Below are 16,123 nucleotides of genomic sequence, written 5' to 3'. Positions count from 1 at the left end.
ACGGGCTGCTTTGTGAGTCGAGGGAGCCAGAAATTCACAGCCTCGTATTTTGATCTCTTTTGGTCAGGCCAAGGACCCCCCTCTACGGAGAGTTCGCACACGCACGCGCTCACCTCCTGCGTGTGCATCCGGAACGCACACGTTATCAGACACACCCCCACCCCCACGCTCGCGGCCCACACAACTCTCAACCCCGCGCCAGGTCCGCGTGCGTTCTCAAGGCTGTTCCACCGCCCAGGCCTCTAAGGTGACCGCACCCCACGGCCTCAACGAGAACACCCGCGTCCTTCGCACTCCCGAGGGGGCCGGGCGGGCGAGGGACGGGGCCGGTTCTGGGGGCGCGGAATGGTGTCCACCCACCCACCCCCTTGCCTGGAAGTGCCCTCCCCACCCACCTCGAGGGCCAGCGGCATAGTTGAGTGCCAGAGAGGATTCGCGGGGCGAGAGGCCCCTCAGCATGTCAGCCCGCTGGGCCATGGCGGTCGCCGCGTTGTGGTGCATCTGCTGCGAGGTGATGTAGTCGTTGATGATTGTCTGGCGGTTCTCCAGCGCCGCCGTGTCGGGGTAGCCGCGGATGAGGTAAGGCGGGTACAGGTGCGGGTAGGTGGGGTTGGGGGCCAGGTGTCGGGGCAGGTAATAGGCCGCGGCTGCGGGGAGAAGGGGAGCGAGGTCAGGCTGGCTCACCCGCCCGTCGTTCCGTACCCCGCCCGCGCACCCGACGGCCTCCCCCAAACACCGGCCACAACCCAGAACTGAGGGGCTACGCGCAGAAAAACCTTGGCTCCCCAAGACAACGTGGGGTACTTTTTATCGATAACGTTCTTTGGATCGAAGTTCCCCTAAAGGGCATCCACGGCGTAGACCGCTAAGATCCCCGAGGGATGCATCCTTTTAAACAGATTTTCAGACCACGTCCGTTTGAGAAACACTCAGGCACTGCGGCCTCTTTTGATACGTTTGCAATTTTAAAGGCACTGATAAGTTCCACAGGAAACTGGGGCTGACACGGACGAGGTCCCCGGCCCCGCGCTGTGGGGGTCTATGGGTCCCAGACAATCACCTGCATCGAGAGGGATCCCGCGGGGTATGGAGGTGGGATCGAAGGCCAGGGGGATGTGGCCGCGGTACAGGTCCACACCGCTCACGCCCCGAAGCAGGTGTTCGTAGGGCGAGATGGGGTGGGGGTGGTGCTCAGGCACGGCGCTGTGGGGGGACTTGGCGATCTCCCGGGGCGTGGACGTCAGCTTCCGGTCCTGGGATGCCTTGCTAGATGAGAGGCTGCCTGTGGGGACAGGCCAAGGGGGTGGCGTTGGACCTCTGTGCCACCGCTGTCACAGCCCCCAACACGGGGGCCGCCGGGGCCAGCATTTAGGGGAGGCCACTTGAGGGGGGCGGCTCTCAGGGATGCAAGGACCAGACCTCCTCCTTCACCTGTTTCTTTGCCTCCGGTTCCTGTGTTCTTTCATTTACCCATTTGCTGCTGTGTTTGTGTTCTTTTTTTAAAAACTCCTTCATTCGTGCTTTCATTTATTTGTTCTTTTGTTCATTTGTTCCTTCCTTTCTTTATTCAAGCAATCGAAAATATTTATGGAGCCTCTATTACAGACCAAGCACTGTCGTAAGAAATGCAGCTGGCCCCGTCAACACAACAGGCAGGAAACCACACCGACGTGGCGCACTTAATGCTGGAGAGAAGCGACCCACTAGTCTTCAAGCGAAAATCTCCGCGAGATCAACGCTCCGGGGGACGTTCAAAATGTGACAGAATGTGACCAGAATAGTGGGGGAGGGTCACAAAAGCCTTCCCAAGAATGTGACATTTGAACAGAGACCCGAAGGACAAAAAGAAGCCACTTAGGTAACACTCTGCATGTGGGGGAGGCTTCAGGCAGCGGGGAGAGCAGGTGCAAAGGCCCCGCGCACACTCAGGAACAGAGAGGAGGAAACCCGCTGGCCCGGCCTCTGGTGGATAAAGGAATGTGGTGACCGTGACGTGCAGAGTGCACCGGGCCAGGTCCTATGGGCTGCTCACGGCCGTGGCTAAAAGGTGGATTTTTTTTTTCCCCCTAAATGCAGTGAGGAATCACTAGAAAGATTTAAGCGTTAGAGTGGCGTGACGAGATGTGAATGTTTCAAAGGACGGCTCTGGCTGCATCTGGGATGCAGGATACAGCAGGACAGGAGGGGAGTTGCGGTGGCCCCCCAGGTGGGGAATCACGGTGGTCTGGGGTGGCAGGGAGACGAAGAGAAATCGAAGTGTACTTTGGGGACAGAAGCCACAGGCCCGGCAGGTGGAAAGTACGCGCCGGCCCGAGGGTGCCCCTGGTTTCTAGCCTAAGCTGAGGGTGGGTGGGGAGGCAGTCCCCCGAGGCAGGAGCCCACCCGGTGCCCGCACCCCACCCCCCCACCCCCCACGTACCCTCTTGCAGGCGTGGGGTGGGCTCCCGTGTGGTCACCGGCGAGCCGCGTGGGAGGTGGCCGGCGAAGGGCGCCCCGTGCTCCTCGTAGGCCAGGGGGCTTTGGCGCGGCTTGCCCAGCTCAGGCACGATGACCGGGGCCCCCCGGGTGATGGAGCCCCCCGAGCTGCCGGCTGCCCCCGGCCGGCCCTTCAGGCTCTCTTCGTAGCAGGCGCGCTCCAGCGCCCGGGCGTCGGCCATCACGTCCAGCGGGTGCACGGGCGGGAACGTGCGGCCGGGGCTGCCGATGATGGAGCGCACGTCATGCTTTTTGGAGCCGGCGGAGGACGGGCCAGTGTCATACTTGAGCGGGGTGCCCTGGGGAGACAGGGGTGTGAGCACCGGCCGCAGGACATCTCTGAGCCTCAGTTTCTCGGCCACGAAGCAGGAGCGACGGCTCACGCCTCCAGGGGCAGGGGGACGAAGGGCTTTGCTGAGCCTGAGATGAACGCACGGGTCACCGCCCTGTCCTGGCCCCAGGGCCACCAAGCTCACAGGCCAGCCATGCCCGGAGCAAGCGGGGACCCTCTGTCGGCCCCTGGAGCCTCGACACCCCCACTCCTCCCACTGGTCTGGGACCCCCTCCCCCCGCCGGCCCACTCGAGGTCACTCCAGGAAATTCAGCAGCAAAACCCAGTCCCACCGCCTGGTGCCCAAGGCTCAGAGGTCAGGGCTGAGGTCTGTTTGCTCTCCGGCCAGAAGGGGCGGCTGAATAAACAGGGGGTCATGGACCACAGTGCAGGCTGGCCGCCCCGGAGAAGCCCCCGCTCTGTTGACACAGCCTTGGGAACCCGGGGTACAGCGGGGGCCGGCGTCTGTAAGCAACAGAACCCTGGGTCTACTCACGAACGTTTTCGTCACTTCGGTAAGAAAGGGAAAGAGATACCCTGCTTCTAACGAGGATGCTGTAGAGTCAGACTGGCCTTCCTCTGGGGTCCACGGGCAAGTCTCACCCAGGCCCCTGGCGGTGGCTACCGTCCCCACTGCTTCTCCGGGCATCGGGCACCTTCCCCCCAGGGGAAGCTGGGTCACCCTCCCGGGATACCCTTCCCAGCCCCGTCCGCCTCATGGCCACGCAGCCCCAGGGACGGTTCCCACCGTCCGTCCTCCTTCCGTCCAGCCACCTCTGACCACGGGAAGGGACGGTGGTTTCCACTAATGGCTCCTTGCACGACAGGAGCTGATCGTGCCCTACTGGGCTGGGGCCCCCTGGGCAGCTGGGGCCACGGGGGTGCAGCAGGCTGGTGGGGGAAACGGGACGCCGAGAAGCAAAGACGTTGCAGTTTAGGAACATCCGGGTTTCACCAACTGCCATTCACTTGCTGTGTGACCCCGGGCAAGTCACTTCACGTCTCTGAGCCTCCATTTACGCACCGATAAAATGAGACCCTCAGAGCATGGCTGCAGGGGCTAAACTGGGCACGACGCGAGGTGCTCAGGCGGCACCTGGCCTGTAACAAAAACCCAGACAGCAGCAGCCGTTCATTTTCACAGTGAACTTGGGGACTGTAGCGGGCTGCCTGGGCTCTCTGGGCCTCAGTTCTTCCAGCTGAAGAACAGGGATAATGGCTACAGACCGCACAGGGCGTAAATACAATTCAATGAGGTCACGGATATAAAGCCCTCAGCACAGAATCTGGAACGCACACGGCAAAGGGTCAGCGGTGAGCAGCTGTGTAATCTCGGGCAAGGTACCCACTGAGGCGAGCCTCAGTTTCCCCATTTGTAGAGGCCAGGGAAGTGGCTGTCCTGCCCAGCCGGCCCGTTACCTGCGTGATGGAGCCCTCCTTGAGCGGCCGCGGGGCCAGGGGCAGCTCGGGCGTGCGCCGCAACTCTTCCCGGGGAATCTCGTGGATGGAGCGGCCGGCCTCCTTCACCGTCGCCACCAGCCCCTCGTGGGCCGGCTTCAGCTTCAGGGGGCCCAGCGCCTCCAGGGGCCGGGCCTTGTAGGCCTCAGCCAGGTCCCGTGGGGGCGGGGGCGGTGGCGGCGTGCCCTCGCGTTTCAGGAGCTTGGCCTCCCGACGGAGGTAGTCTTCCTGGGCCTCCACGTAGGACCGCGGGATCCCTGCCGAGGAGGACAGGGCGCTGGCCCCCGGCTCTGCGCCCCACCATGCCCCGTCCCACCCTGGGGTCTCCGCCCTCCAGTGATTCTGGAGCCAGACGACCTGGCTTCTAATCCGCACTGGCCGTGTGGCCTTGAGCACACGAGCCTCCGAGCCTCGGTCTCTCCACATACAGAACGGGACTACGAATCGAAACCCCTCACCGAGTCGCGCACGTTCAGTGAGATACCGCAGACGGAAAGCACGGGATGGGGCCCGCAGCAGGTGGCTGGCCACCGACCAGCCGAGACAACGTGGGTGACGTGGTAACGGAAGCTGCCGGTGAGTGCCAGTAAGCGGTAACGCCGGCCTCACACGACCGCACCGAAGCGGCACGTGGTGAGTACCGAGCACAAACAGAGGCTCAGTAAACCTAGCGAGGGCAGGGCGGCGGCTGGTGATCCGCTTTCCCTCTACGTTTCTAAGGAGCAAGTGTCCCTGCTCTCCGTTTCAGCCCGTGCCCGTGCAGCTCGCGTACGCGTGCACGGCTCCCCGCCCCCGCCCGTCCGGAGGGAAACCTCTGAGCGCTCGTTAGAGCTGCCCTGAGGGCAGCGGGCGGCCGGACGCCGTGGGGGCGGTGGGCGGCTGGCACCTTGTGTGATGGAGCCTCGGATGTGGTGCTGCTCCTTGAGGTGGTGGGGGCTGTGTCGCTCCGGCGGGATGGCCCGGCCCATGAGACCTGGAGGGGGCAACCGCATCAGGGTTACGTGGGTCCCGTGGCCACTTGAAAGCAGTCCCCAAGATGATGGCGGGGGCGCTGGCACCGGACGCTCTCGGGGGCGGGAGGGGGGGCCGTCACCGCCTCCAGACCGACCCTCAGCCAACCCCAGCCCCAGGTTTCCTCTCCAGAAAATCGGGCCAACCGTCCCCGCCCTCCCTCCAGGGGGCGCTCTAAGGCACCGAGTTGGGAAGCCCCCACCCCCCCCACCCCCAGGTCCCGGCACCCACCTTCGATGCCGGCAGAGGAGATGGCCCTGCTGACGCGGCCCTCCATCATGTCGTAGGTGCGCTTGGGGGCGGCCGTCTCATGCGGGGGTCCGGAGCTGCTCCTGCCGTCCTCCTTGGAGCACTGGGACACAGATATGCCACCTGGAAAGCAGACCGCGCTCGTGGCGGGGGGCTGGCGGCCCACAGGGCCCGGGGACAGGAGACGCGGCCCCGCCACAGGGCCCGGCTGAGCCTCGCGGGGAACCCCAGCGGGCAGTCCTGCCAGGGCCTGAGCCCCGACCCACCATCTCAGGGGCATGCCTTCGGCCACACGTGGCCACGTGGCTGTGCACGCAAACACGTCCTCACACGGGTGCCGGCTTGGGACACGAACAGCGGCGCACACGTGTGTGTGAGCAGAGATCCAGCAGCAGTGCGCGACCATTTGTGTGCGCACGTGTGGGCGTGTGCACGTACACACACACGCCTGGCCGCCAAGAACGAAGCGAGGCCGTGCGTGCAAATGTACCTGTGTGCCTGTGTCCTTGTGCACACGTGTGTACAAGCGTGGACGTGCCTTACGAGTCCACGTGGGGAGAGTGTACAATCTGGGAGGGCTGGCCGTGGCACACACACGTGGCCTTGCTAAGCCGGGAGAAGCCCAGAGGGGGCCCCCAGACAGGCCCAGGGTCTGAGAAGACAGGGGCCCGGCCTCGCCCGGCAGGCTGGAGCCCCGCCCACAGCCTCTCCCCCTCAGGGCGGCCGAGGCCGGGGGTGTCGGAAGTAAGCTCCCCACGGCCCCAGGCCGCCCCCCCACCCCCCCGAGAACAAGCTCTGCCCCCTGTTCCTACACGGAGTCCACTCCAGAGGCTACGGGCCGGAGGCCTGCAGACATACTGGGCTGCTTTTCTTGAGAATTAATCGCTGATATTTGAACATGGTGGTTTCAGACCAAAATGGGAAAAAAGTACGTGATATAAAAGGACAGATCAGCAGTGAGCTGGTGGCCTCCCATCCACACGGGGCGACGTCCACCACTGTCGCACCACAGTCGCCGTCCGGGCTGCCGGGGGGCCCGTCCCCGCCCCCTGCCGCCTTCCACCCGGCCCGCCGCCCTCACTCGCCACGCAGCTCCAGGAAGCACGTCAGGGACTCGAAGGCCTCGTGTGCCCGCCTTCTGCACATGACCACTCGAGAGCCACAGGGGCTCAAGAACCGGTCCGGGGACCCGAGCGGAGCCTGTGCCCTCCCTGCCCACACTCCTCGACCCCAGGCCCCCCTCAGCCCCTCCCCGGATCCTCAGCCACACGCTGACGCTGGCCCCAAATACGCAGCCGATGGCCCGTCCCGTGGCCACACGGCACCACCTCCACCCCTGGCCAGCACCGAGGGGGCGGGCGGGCACAGGCAGAAGCAGGCACGGAGGAAAAGAGATGCCCGCTCGCCAGAGGAGAAATAGTTTGGGGCCCTGCAGTGTCAGGGACTGAGCAGAGGTGAGTGCTCAGCGCTGAGAGGGGCGCCCGTCAGCTGCGTTCGGCTCCACCGCCCTGGGTGCCCGAGGCCGCCAGGAACCTCGGAACCCGGCTCTGTACCCCCAAGTGCCCCCGTGCAGGCTGCCTGGGCTGTGGGCCCTGAACCCAGAAGGGGAGAGGGGCCGGAGGCAAGGGGAGGTGGAGGGTCACTCTGGCCATCACCTCCCGCGGGCCCCCCGTGTGCTGCCGATCAGAGCTCAGTGTTGGCCAGAACTGCCAGGCTTCCGCTCTCTGGCCTCAGTTTCCCCGCTCTGCTCTGGCAAGGCTGGCCACAGCCTTTAGTTTCCTAAACTGTAAAGAACTGAGCAGAGGTAAAAGGGAGACCAGCCCTCACCTGCTGCTGGCTTGCATCCTGCAGGGACAGGAGGGTCACCACCTCTCTGGTCACGCTTCATGCTGTCACCCAGGCCCGGCTCCCGGTGAAGCCACCTCAATGGGCCAAACACCCTGCTCCCCCGATCCCAAGCCTCCCGGTCTCTCGAGGGGCCAGAGGGCGGCCAGAGAGAAGGACCGCTGTGACTGTACATCCGGAAAATGGGGATGAAAGGCTTCTCCCTGGTTCTCGACCACTCAGGAAGGGCACCAACTCCCCAGATCTGTTTTCCAAAGGCATCTGGCTGCCTTTTTACCCCCACCACGTTTTTCTGGACCCTCCTCTCTTGAGCAGCTCTAGAAACACCAAAGCCTGGGGTCTGGTGGACAGGGCTGGAGGGGTAGGTTTCCAGCACTCACAATCTGCATCTCACGTGGTGTCCTGAGAGTGTCTGAGCGGGGGGCTGCATCCGCGGGGCTCCCCATAAATACCACGTGGCACCACTTTCCTCCAGCGCCCCCCTCGGCCCTCCGTCTCAAGGTTCTTTCCCAGCACTGATAGACTCCCACGGACAGGAAGGAAGGCTGAGGGCCTGGCTGGCCCCAGGCCGCCCCGCCAGCTCCTCGGGGCTGTTAACAACAGGACTCACCCTCGTAGGACAGGACGTGGCCCTTCTTGCCCTCGTAGATGACGTGGCCCTTAGGCAGGCTGTCCTCCCGGCTGCGGTCCAGACGACTCGGGCTGTCCTCGCCGATGATCCTGGTGATGGTGCCTTTGTACAGGACGTCGGCCGGGGTGCCCTGCGGGCACGGAGCGGGTGAGCCCCCGGCAGGCTCCACACGGGGGTCCCTCGGGCTCGGCGGGCACGACGCGGGCGCGTCCAGTGTGCACACACGTGTGCCCTCCCAGTGCACACACAGGCGCGTGCACACACGTGCTGGGTCCACCAGCGCACACGTGTGTGCATCCACGTGCCGCTCCCAAGGCGGAGACAAAGCCCGGCGGAACAGCACCACACCAGGAAGGTTAATCCTAAGTGTGCTTACTGAGCGCCCGCCATGGAACGGAAACCATCCGGAGCCCCCTCTACCTACTAACTCGTTTAATCCTGGCAATAATCCTAAGGCAGGCACGGTCGTGATGCCTATTTCAGACGGGGAAACTGAGGCACTGAGCGGTTAGGTGACTTCACCCGGGGTCACCAGCTAAGGAGGGGCAGGACTGGGATTGGAACCCAGGTCGTCCGGCCCTGGCGTCTGTGTTCCAACCTGAACCGTATGGGTTTTACTTTCTCAGAGCCCTGACGTGTTAAGCACCGACAGTAACTAATGGGGGTGCTGAGATCCTGTCCCTGTACCGTGCCTGTGACCGTGGGCCAGGCACCCCGGTTTCCCAAAGCAGGGTCTGTCAACCCCAGCACTATGACGCGTGGGGCCAGCGTCCTGGGTGTGTGAGATGTGTAGCAGGACCCCCAGTATCTATCCGCTAGATGCCAGAACAGCACCGAGCCTCCCCGATCTGCCCCTCTCCAAGGCGTAACAATCCGAGATGTCCCCAGACGTTGCCCAACATCCCCTGGGAGGCAGAGCTGCCCACAAAGGAGAACCACGGCCGTAGAGTGAGCTCTCCACGAGGGGAGGTATCCAAGCAGAGAGAAGACAGCCACAGGGAGTGCCACCCTGCCCTGGGCAACCTCCGAGAACAGGAGCGTGGGGATCAGGTACTGACCCCCAACCGGGTCAGACTGTTGGATGTCAAACAGCAGCTGTACAGACGAGTTGCCGGGTGGCCTGGGTCAAGTCACTTTGCCTCTCTGAACCTCAGTCTGTACGTCCACAAAACGGGAACAACCTCTGCATCTGTAATTCTCAAAGGCGCTTGACACAGACAAGCTCGCCCTAAATCGAGACGTCTCTTTCCTCCTTTTCCTAAGATTACTGGAGCCATTTCACAGATGCGGGGGTCCTACTGAGTGCCAAGCCCCGGACCAGCGAGCCCCGAGCGGCCCCAGAGAAACTCGTCTGCTGAGACACATCCCCCCCTGCGGGCTGAGGGCACGCGCTGGGCTTTTCCTGCAGGCCCTGCGTTGCGAGGAGGGGACAGGAGGGCGCTCTCGATGCGGACGAGCTCCCCAGGCTTCCCCCAGCAAAGGCTCTGGCCGGGGTCTCCCCGCCCCCGGGAAGCATCTGTGCGCAGCACGGTAGAGCTGGGGGATAACTGGGCGTCCCACCCGGGGCGCCCAACAGGGCCAAGCTGTCAGGACAGGCTCCTCCAGAGGCAGCTGCTGCCAGCACAGCCCTTAGCCGGATGGGGGCGGGCGCCATCAGAACCGGGCCTGTGACCGGGCCCCTCTCGGGCAAAGCAGTGGCTGAGCAGACACCACAACGGATGGTGGGAAGGGGCCCTGCTGGAGGCACCGAAGGCGGTCCGGGCTTCAGCAGAGGACGGGACGCGAAGGGCTGTGGACGCCGCCCCTGGGGACGACACACGGGGCGAACCCGTGCGGGCGGGGAGACTGTTTGCCTACGGCCTGTTTCGGGGACAGGAGCCTGCAGCCTCCCGGAGCGGACCCCAGCGAACTTCGCTCCCGGGGGCGGGAGGAGCCCCGGGGAGGACAGCGCGCCGGGGCCTCCTCCAGCCTGCGAAGGGGCGTCACGCCCGCTGGGTTCACGGGCGCGTGCGCGTGCCCGTGGTCTGTGCCGGGTTTCCCCGCGGCCACCCGGAAGCAAGGCCGTGGGAGCGTCTGACTCCCACGTGTTCTGACAGCTGTCACCCTCTGCGAAAAACAGCCGACGGGGTGTGAGTGACCGAGACAGCGTGGGTCACAGCTGCCGGGAAACCCGGGGCAGGTGGGCTCCGAGGGGACCCGGAATTCGACCTTTAATCACAACCGGCCCCTTGAGAAAGACTCCGGGAGGAGTGCTTTTCCCCAGAGGGGAAACCGAGTCAGGAGGGGCCGTCCCCTGCTCGAGTGAGTGGGTGGCAGAGCGGGGACCTGAACACCCCGGCCTGACTTTTGCCCCGGGTGCTCGTTCTTTGCACTCAGCGAGGCTGCCTCCCGAAGCCTGTTATTTCAAAACCTACGGCTTTCCTTCCCCTCTGTGGTCTGATCTGAGGCCACCGGGGTCGAAAACGCCTCACTGCCGCCCAGCCTATGGCGGGACGCGGCGCCTCTAACGTGCGTGTGGGTGGGGCGGGGGGTGTCGCGCGAGCCCGTCTGTGCGCCCGCCTGTCCCGCCGTGTGTGTCCGTGCCTGTGTCCTGTATGTGAGCGTGTCTGCGCGTGTACTTAGGGGCACGCCCACACGTGTGTTCTGGCTCCTCGTTCTCCAGCACCGTGTTCTAGGGCCGGACGCGGCTGGGCACGAAACCCCGGGTCCGCTGCTCACTAGCCATGTGACCTCAGCTTTAATCTCTGGGCTTCAGTCTTCTCATCTATAAAATGGGCTATCCTAGCACGGTCTCTGTGCCAGCATAAAGCATCTTGTCTGGACCTGGGCGGAAGGAAGGAAAATAAAGCCCGGGGTGCTAAGGACCCCAGGAGCCGGTGGTGCCACACTTCGTGCTCACTGGCCAGGGAGGAGAGGGTTCAACGTGTCCCGGATGCACAGGGAGCCCCCGGCCTTGGTCAGGTGGAGAACAGAGCCCCGCCCCCCCGCCCCCATCTGCATCACAGGAGGGCCTCGTGACCGACTCCCCCCAGGGGTGGGGGCCGGCTCGGCCACAGTGCGGAGCACCTGTCCGCGAACAGCCTGAAGGTGGCCTCCCCTCCCTGCTCCAGGCACCGCGGCCCTCACTGGCCCTCGCCCGTGCGGAGACGCGCCCACTCGCTATTCCGAGACTCCTGCAGGAGGCTCACCCCCGAGAAGTCTCCCCGACTTGCCCGTCCGTGTGGCCTCAGCAGCCCCGGGCATTCTGAATCATGGTGTGTCACTCAGTTTGCAGCACCGGGCACTCTGAAGTCCCCCGCCCCGTTCTCACGGCCTGTGAGCCCCGGCCTACGTCCTCCGGCTACCCAGCCGGCCCCCTGGGAGCAGCCACTTCTGCGTTTTGCTCAGCACCTGGGGTGCGTGGCTCCACACAGACAAGAGAAACGACCACGGAACAAGCGGCTGTGCCCAGGACATCATCACACCCACCGAGACAGGTGCCATGCGGTGGCACCAGGGGGAACAGAGGGGCCGGCCCACGGCTCTGCCTGCGGTCAGGGCCGCGTCTGGAGCCGCGGCCCGCGGGTCCTCCCCCCGCCCCTCGTGCGGTGCCCCGGGACACCTACGTGGGTGATGGAGCCACGGTACGTGATGGGGCTCTCAGAAGGCACCCGCGTGCCGGGGATGCCCTTGGTGATGCTTCCTCCCGGAACCGAGCCCAGAGACGTCCCTAAAAGACACGAGACACGGGGCATAAAGGGTGTCCACGACCCCTTCCCAGGTCCCGGCCCTAAAAGCCACCCAGCTGGGCTCCTGGTGACCGGCAAGTCCCCCCTTGGGGTCTCCCCTGGGGCAGAAGGTCCCCCTGGCCCTAAATGGCAAGGTAAACAATCAGGAAGACGGGGTTCTGGACCCTGTGGGAGCGGATGATCCTCAGATTTGGGATCAAAGCACCCGTTCCTGCCTCGACCCTCCTCCAAAGAGCAGAGGGGCACCCGCTAGGGACGCAGGGCAGGATCCGGGCCTCACGCCCACCCCTCACGCCCTCACCTCTCAGCACAGATGTCTCCTGGGCTGTGGGCACCCCCAGGTTCTCCGGGGGCCCAGCCTGGCCCCGCGGGGACAGCTGCTCCTGCTTCACTCCGCTGAAGGGCGCTGGGGACGGGTGAGAGCGGTGAGCCACGCAGCACAGGTGCAGGGGCCTGGGGCGACGGCCCCCACCTAGCCCTACCCAGGGGCCGGGCTTCGGCACCCTCCCCTCAAGCCCCCAACGTGGACAGCTGGAGCCGTGCCCGGGCCATCGAGGCGGGGGGCCCAGATCCTTACCCAGCTTCTTGGGGTCCATGGCAAGGGGCAGCCCCATGGTGATGGGGCCCACAGGGGCCTTGGCGTGCTCTGAGTAAGGGACGTGGAGCTGCACCGACATTCCCTGTGGGGGGCAGAGGTCACGGGTTCACGGGCGCCCTCGCAGTCCCTCCACCACACGCCCAGCCAGAGCGTCCTGACGCCCCTTCTGCGAGAGCCCAAGGGGAGGGGCACGCCGGAATCCCACGCAGGCGGGAAGCCGGGGGCTCGAGTCCCAGGCCGCTGCTCAGCTGAGTCACCACGGACAAGTCCCCAGCTCTCCTGGGCCTCGATCCCCTCACCTGCGAAGCGGCCATCAGGAGCCGGTGGGGCGTAAAGGAAACGGTGCGCACGTGTGGTCCGGGGCAAAGCGGACACCTGGCCCCACCCCTCCCCGCACAGGCGGATACGTCAGGGAGGCGAAGGGGCAGGCAGCCACAGACGGCTCACCACGCGCTGTCGAGTGCATCCGACCTTCCGTTTCACAGAGGGGAAACCGAGGCACAGCAAGTTTAGGTCATTTGCCCAAGGCCACACAGTCTGGCTGCAGAGCCCATGCTCTTGGCTGCCCGAGTCCCCAGGTCCTGGGGCAAACTCCAGCCCACTCGGACTCTAGCAGTGAAGGGCACAGAGACGACCCCGGCCCCTCGGGTGCCCAGCCCCCACCGAGGCACCGTTGTTTCCGATGCCCCGCTTTACAGACGGAAAGCCTGAACCCCAAAAGAGGAAGGGGCTGTTCTCTGGGCACCAGGCCACACAGATGCTCCGGGGGGGTGCTGACCCTCCCGCCTCACCTGGGAGATGGCGTTCATTTGCCTCTCGAGGACGCTGGGGTGCTTAGCGGAGGAGATGAGGGGCGGCGGGTTGGAGATGGTGGGTGGGCGAGGCAGGACGGGCCGGGCGCTGTCATGGAGGCCCAGGGGCAGTGGGTGACCTGTAGGGCACACGCCTGTCCGTCACAGGGCCCCTGCCAGACAGACCACCCCCCACAGGCGCCTGTCCACATGCGCCCTTCCCTCCCTAGGGAAGCCTCTCTCCACCCTGCCACAGCCCAGCCCCCGTGTAAGCCCCTCACCTCCAGCCCGGACCCCCTTTAACTGGTCTCCCCATTCCCCCTTTACCCCCTCCCCCGCCAACAGCAGCCCATTCCCCTCAAAGGAATTCGGAAAAGCCTACTGGTTCACATCCTCCCCTTGCTGTTTACCTTCCATGGCTCCCCACTGCCCCCAGGATGAACTCTTAAACTTTGACACGGCTTTCAGGTGCCCCCGACCTGGTGCCTGGGGTCTCCCTGGACCCACAGCTTGGGCACCGAGCTTCCACCAAGGCAGCCGGATTCTGTTTCTCAAGTGTCTCCCGCTCTTTCCTACCTCCGACCCTCTGCACGTGCAGTTCCTCTGCCTGGCCTGTCTCGCCCTGTTTTGCTCCTGGCTCATTTATCCCACTCATGCTTCAGATCAGCTCTGCTTAGGACGGCCTTTGCTGACATCACAGCCCTTAGCAGTCCCCAGATGTGCTACTTCTGTTGCTGGCGGGGCCCGGCAGGACTGGAGGATCCAGAAAGAATCTCAACCCCCGGCTGAACGTATCTGTAAACCAAAGCAGGTCCCTCCCCCTCCTCCCTTCCCCCCAGACTTTTCTTTCCACCTGCCCATTCTCTAGCTCTAAGTCACTGGTGGAAGACAGAGCCCCACTCTAGGGCTGCCCCCTCACCAGCTCAAGTACCTCCTATGGCTCCCTACTGCCAGTGGCTTCGACTCTAATCCTGCACGTTTCTCTAATCTCAAAAGACCCCCTTCCTTCCCTTCACCGACCAGACCATCCCTCTTGCTGGGCCCCATCAGATTCTAAGATCCCTCCGCATGCAGCTCCAAACCAGTGCCAAGAGTTGGCACCCAATGACTGCACTGGCCGACCGAGCTTGGGCCGAGCTACTCACCAGGCGGGGCGTAGGAGAAGGCCGAGGGGTCAGGGGCGTGCGGGGAGGCCTTGATCACCTCACGAGGGGGCACAGGGAAGGGCAGGCCCGACGTCCAGCACGGAGGCTCTGTGGGCAGCTTCTGGCCGTCAGCTGCAAAGGCCGAGAAGAACACAGGCTTCTCTGCTGAGGGGATGAGGCAGGGCCGTCAGCCGTACTTGGCCAGCGCCGCCCAAACAAGGCTCTCCTGCGCCCACAGGACTGACCTTGGGCAAGGATGGGGTCCTGGCCAATAGTAAGGGGGACTATGCTGGGAGCCCACCAAGTCTGCAGGCCAGCACCGCCCTGAGCCCCTGAGATCCCAGGGAGCTTCTAAGCCGCAGCGTGCCAGGCAAGCGAGGGACCCTGGACCAACCTCCAAGGCAGGGGCTGGAGCTGGTGGCCTGGGCCCTGCCGCCTGATTTTGTATGGACACTCGCTCTGGAGCATGGCCGCGTCCGCCCGTTTATTTACTGTCTACGGCACAGCCGAGTAGCTGCAGCAGAGACCGTCTGGCCCGTAAAGTCTGAAATATTGACTCTCCGGCTCTTTCTAGAACAAGCTCACTGGCCTCTGCACAATGACGAAGGCTTGCTTCGATACGTATGCCCTGGCAGGAGGGCCGACTGGAGGTGCAGACCCTTGGGATAACAACGACCACCATGGCCGCCTGTTTGCTGAGCACGTACTGTGTGCCAGGCACTGTGCTAAGCATCCCGCCAGCATGGATCCAAGGAGCAAGCTTGCGAGAAGGAGACCGTTACCAGATCTGTTGCGTGGAGGGGGAAACTGAGGTACAGACACATCAGTGGAGTTACCCAAGGTCACCATCAAATACGTGGCCAAGTCGGGATTTGAACCCTCAACCTCCTGGCCTCTGCAGCTACAGATAACAGAACAGGAGACTAAGGCCCTCCCACAGCCTCCCATGAGCCGGCACTCGAAGCCCTGTTTGTGTACCGACTCGTTTATCCCCATTGCACCCTAAACGGAACTATCACCGTCTCCATTTTACAGCTGGGAAAACTGAGGCCAGGAGAGGCAAAGTCGTCAGGTCAAAGGCCCACCGCTGGGAGGGGAAGCGGCTTCGAGCCCGGGCAGTCAGGCTACAGACTGCGACCTTAACCTTCACTAGGCACTGTGCCCACAGGAACGTGAATGAAAGCTGGCCCCAGGTTCTCAGGCCTAGGGACACCCCGCAGCCACGGCCAGAGGCCAGGGGCCCAGGTCTGTGGTCACGGCATTCGCCCGCCCACCTCCTACTCTCCTGAAATCTGCCCCAAGCTCCAAACCTCTCCCTTGAGAACTGGCTCAGCGACTAGGGGAGGTGAGTGGCTGAGAAGCCAGGCAGGAGACACAACTGGGAAACCCCAAAACTCTCCACCCCTGGGGCAGGAACAGCGGGCAGGTGTCGTCTCTCGGGCCACCTCCGATGGCGCAGGGAGGCTCTGAAGGCCCACGGGAGCGTTAGCACGGAGCAGTGAGGCCTGCCAGGGGCACAGCAGGTGGCGGCACAGGTGGGCCCGCTCCGGATTCTCCACATCTCTCCCACGAGAGACCGAGCCCCCCGGGACCCGCGCCCTGGTGAGGCGGGCAGCCCACAGGAGGGGGTCGCAGATGTGGGGAACAACCCCGTGTAGGGATTCAACAGCCCCTGATGGAGGCGCCCCCACAGGGCCTGGCCTGAACACCCCCCCTGGGCCTTGCTCGTCCAGCTACCCACCCCTGCCTCCTGCAGCTCAGCCTGGGCTGTGGTGGGCAGGGGTGGGGGCTGGGGGGGCTCCTGGGGCCGGGCCAGCCTGGGCGGGAGGCCAGGGGCCTGGAGAGACAACCTGTTCCTCCA

The 16,123-nt window shown here is 64.4% G+C and overlaps 1 protein-coding gene across 25 annotated transcripts in view; it reads right to left on the bottom strand.

Annotated features, from left to right (window-relative positions):
- NCOR2 (nuclear receptor corepressor 2) overlaps positions 1–16,123 on the bottom strand; it is a 212,451-nt gene that overhangs the window by 14,930 nt on the left and 181,398 nt on the right. For 23 of the 25 annotated variants that reach the window (XM_023241291.2, XM_045041573.1, XM_045041577.1 and 20 more), the window contains 12 exons: positions 14,263–14,427; positions 13,118–13,257; positions 12,306–12,408; positions 12,030–12,134; positions 11,606–11,709; positions 7,980–8,130; positions 5,507–5,647; positions 5,151–5,237; positions 4,226–4,521; positions 2,420–2,774; positions 1,061–1,282; positions 396–647 (listed from right to left, as the gene is read on the bottom strand). In XM_023241291.2, coding sequence (XP_023097059.2) covers positions 396–647; positions 1,061–1,282; positions 2,420–2,774; positions 4,226–4,521; positions 5,151–5,237; positions 5,507–5,647; positions 7,980–8,130; positions 11,606–11,709; positions 12,030–12,134; positions 12,306–12,408; positions 13,118–13,257; positions 14,263–14,427 — 2,121 coding nt within the window. The remainder of the gene's footprint in view (positions 1–395; positions 648–1,060; positions 1,283–2,419; positions 2,775–4,225; positions 4,522–5,150; positions 5,238–5,506; positions 5,648–7,979; positions 8,131–11,605; positions 11,710–12,029; positions 12,135–12,305; positions 12,409–13,117; positions 13,258–14,262; positions 14,428–16,123) is intronic. The other 2 variants (XM_045041567.1, XM_045041576.1) reach the window with 1 other exon arrangement.

The sequence above is a fragment of the Felis catus genome, chromosome D3 (assembly GCF_018350175.1).
Source record: "Felis catus isolate Fca126 chromosome D3, F.catus_Fca126_mat1.0, whole genome shotgun sequence".
Taxonomy (NCBI): domain Eukaryota; kingdom Metazoa; phylum Chordata; class Mammalia; order Carnivora; family Felidae; genus Felis; species Felis catus.
Note: the sequence above shows the minus strand (reverse complement) of the source record. Positions and strands in the feature narration are given on the sequence as shown.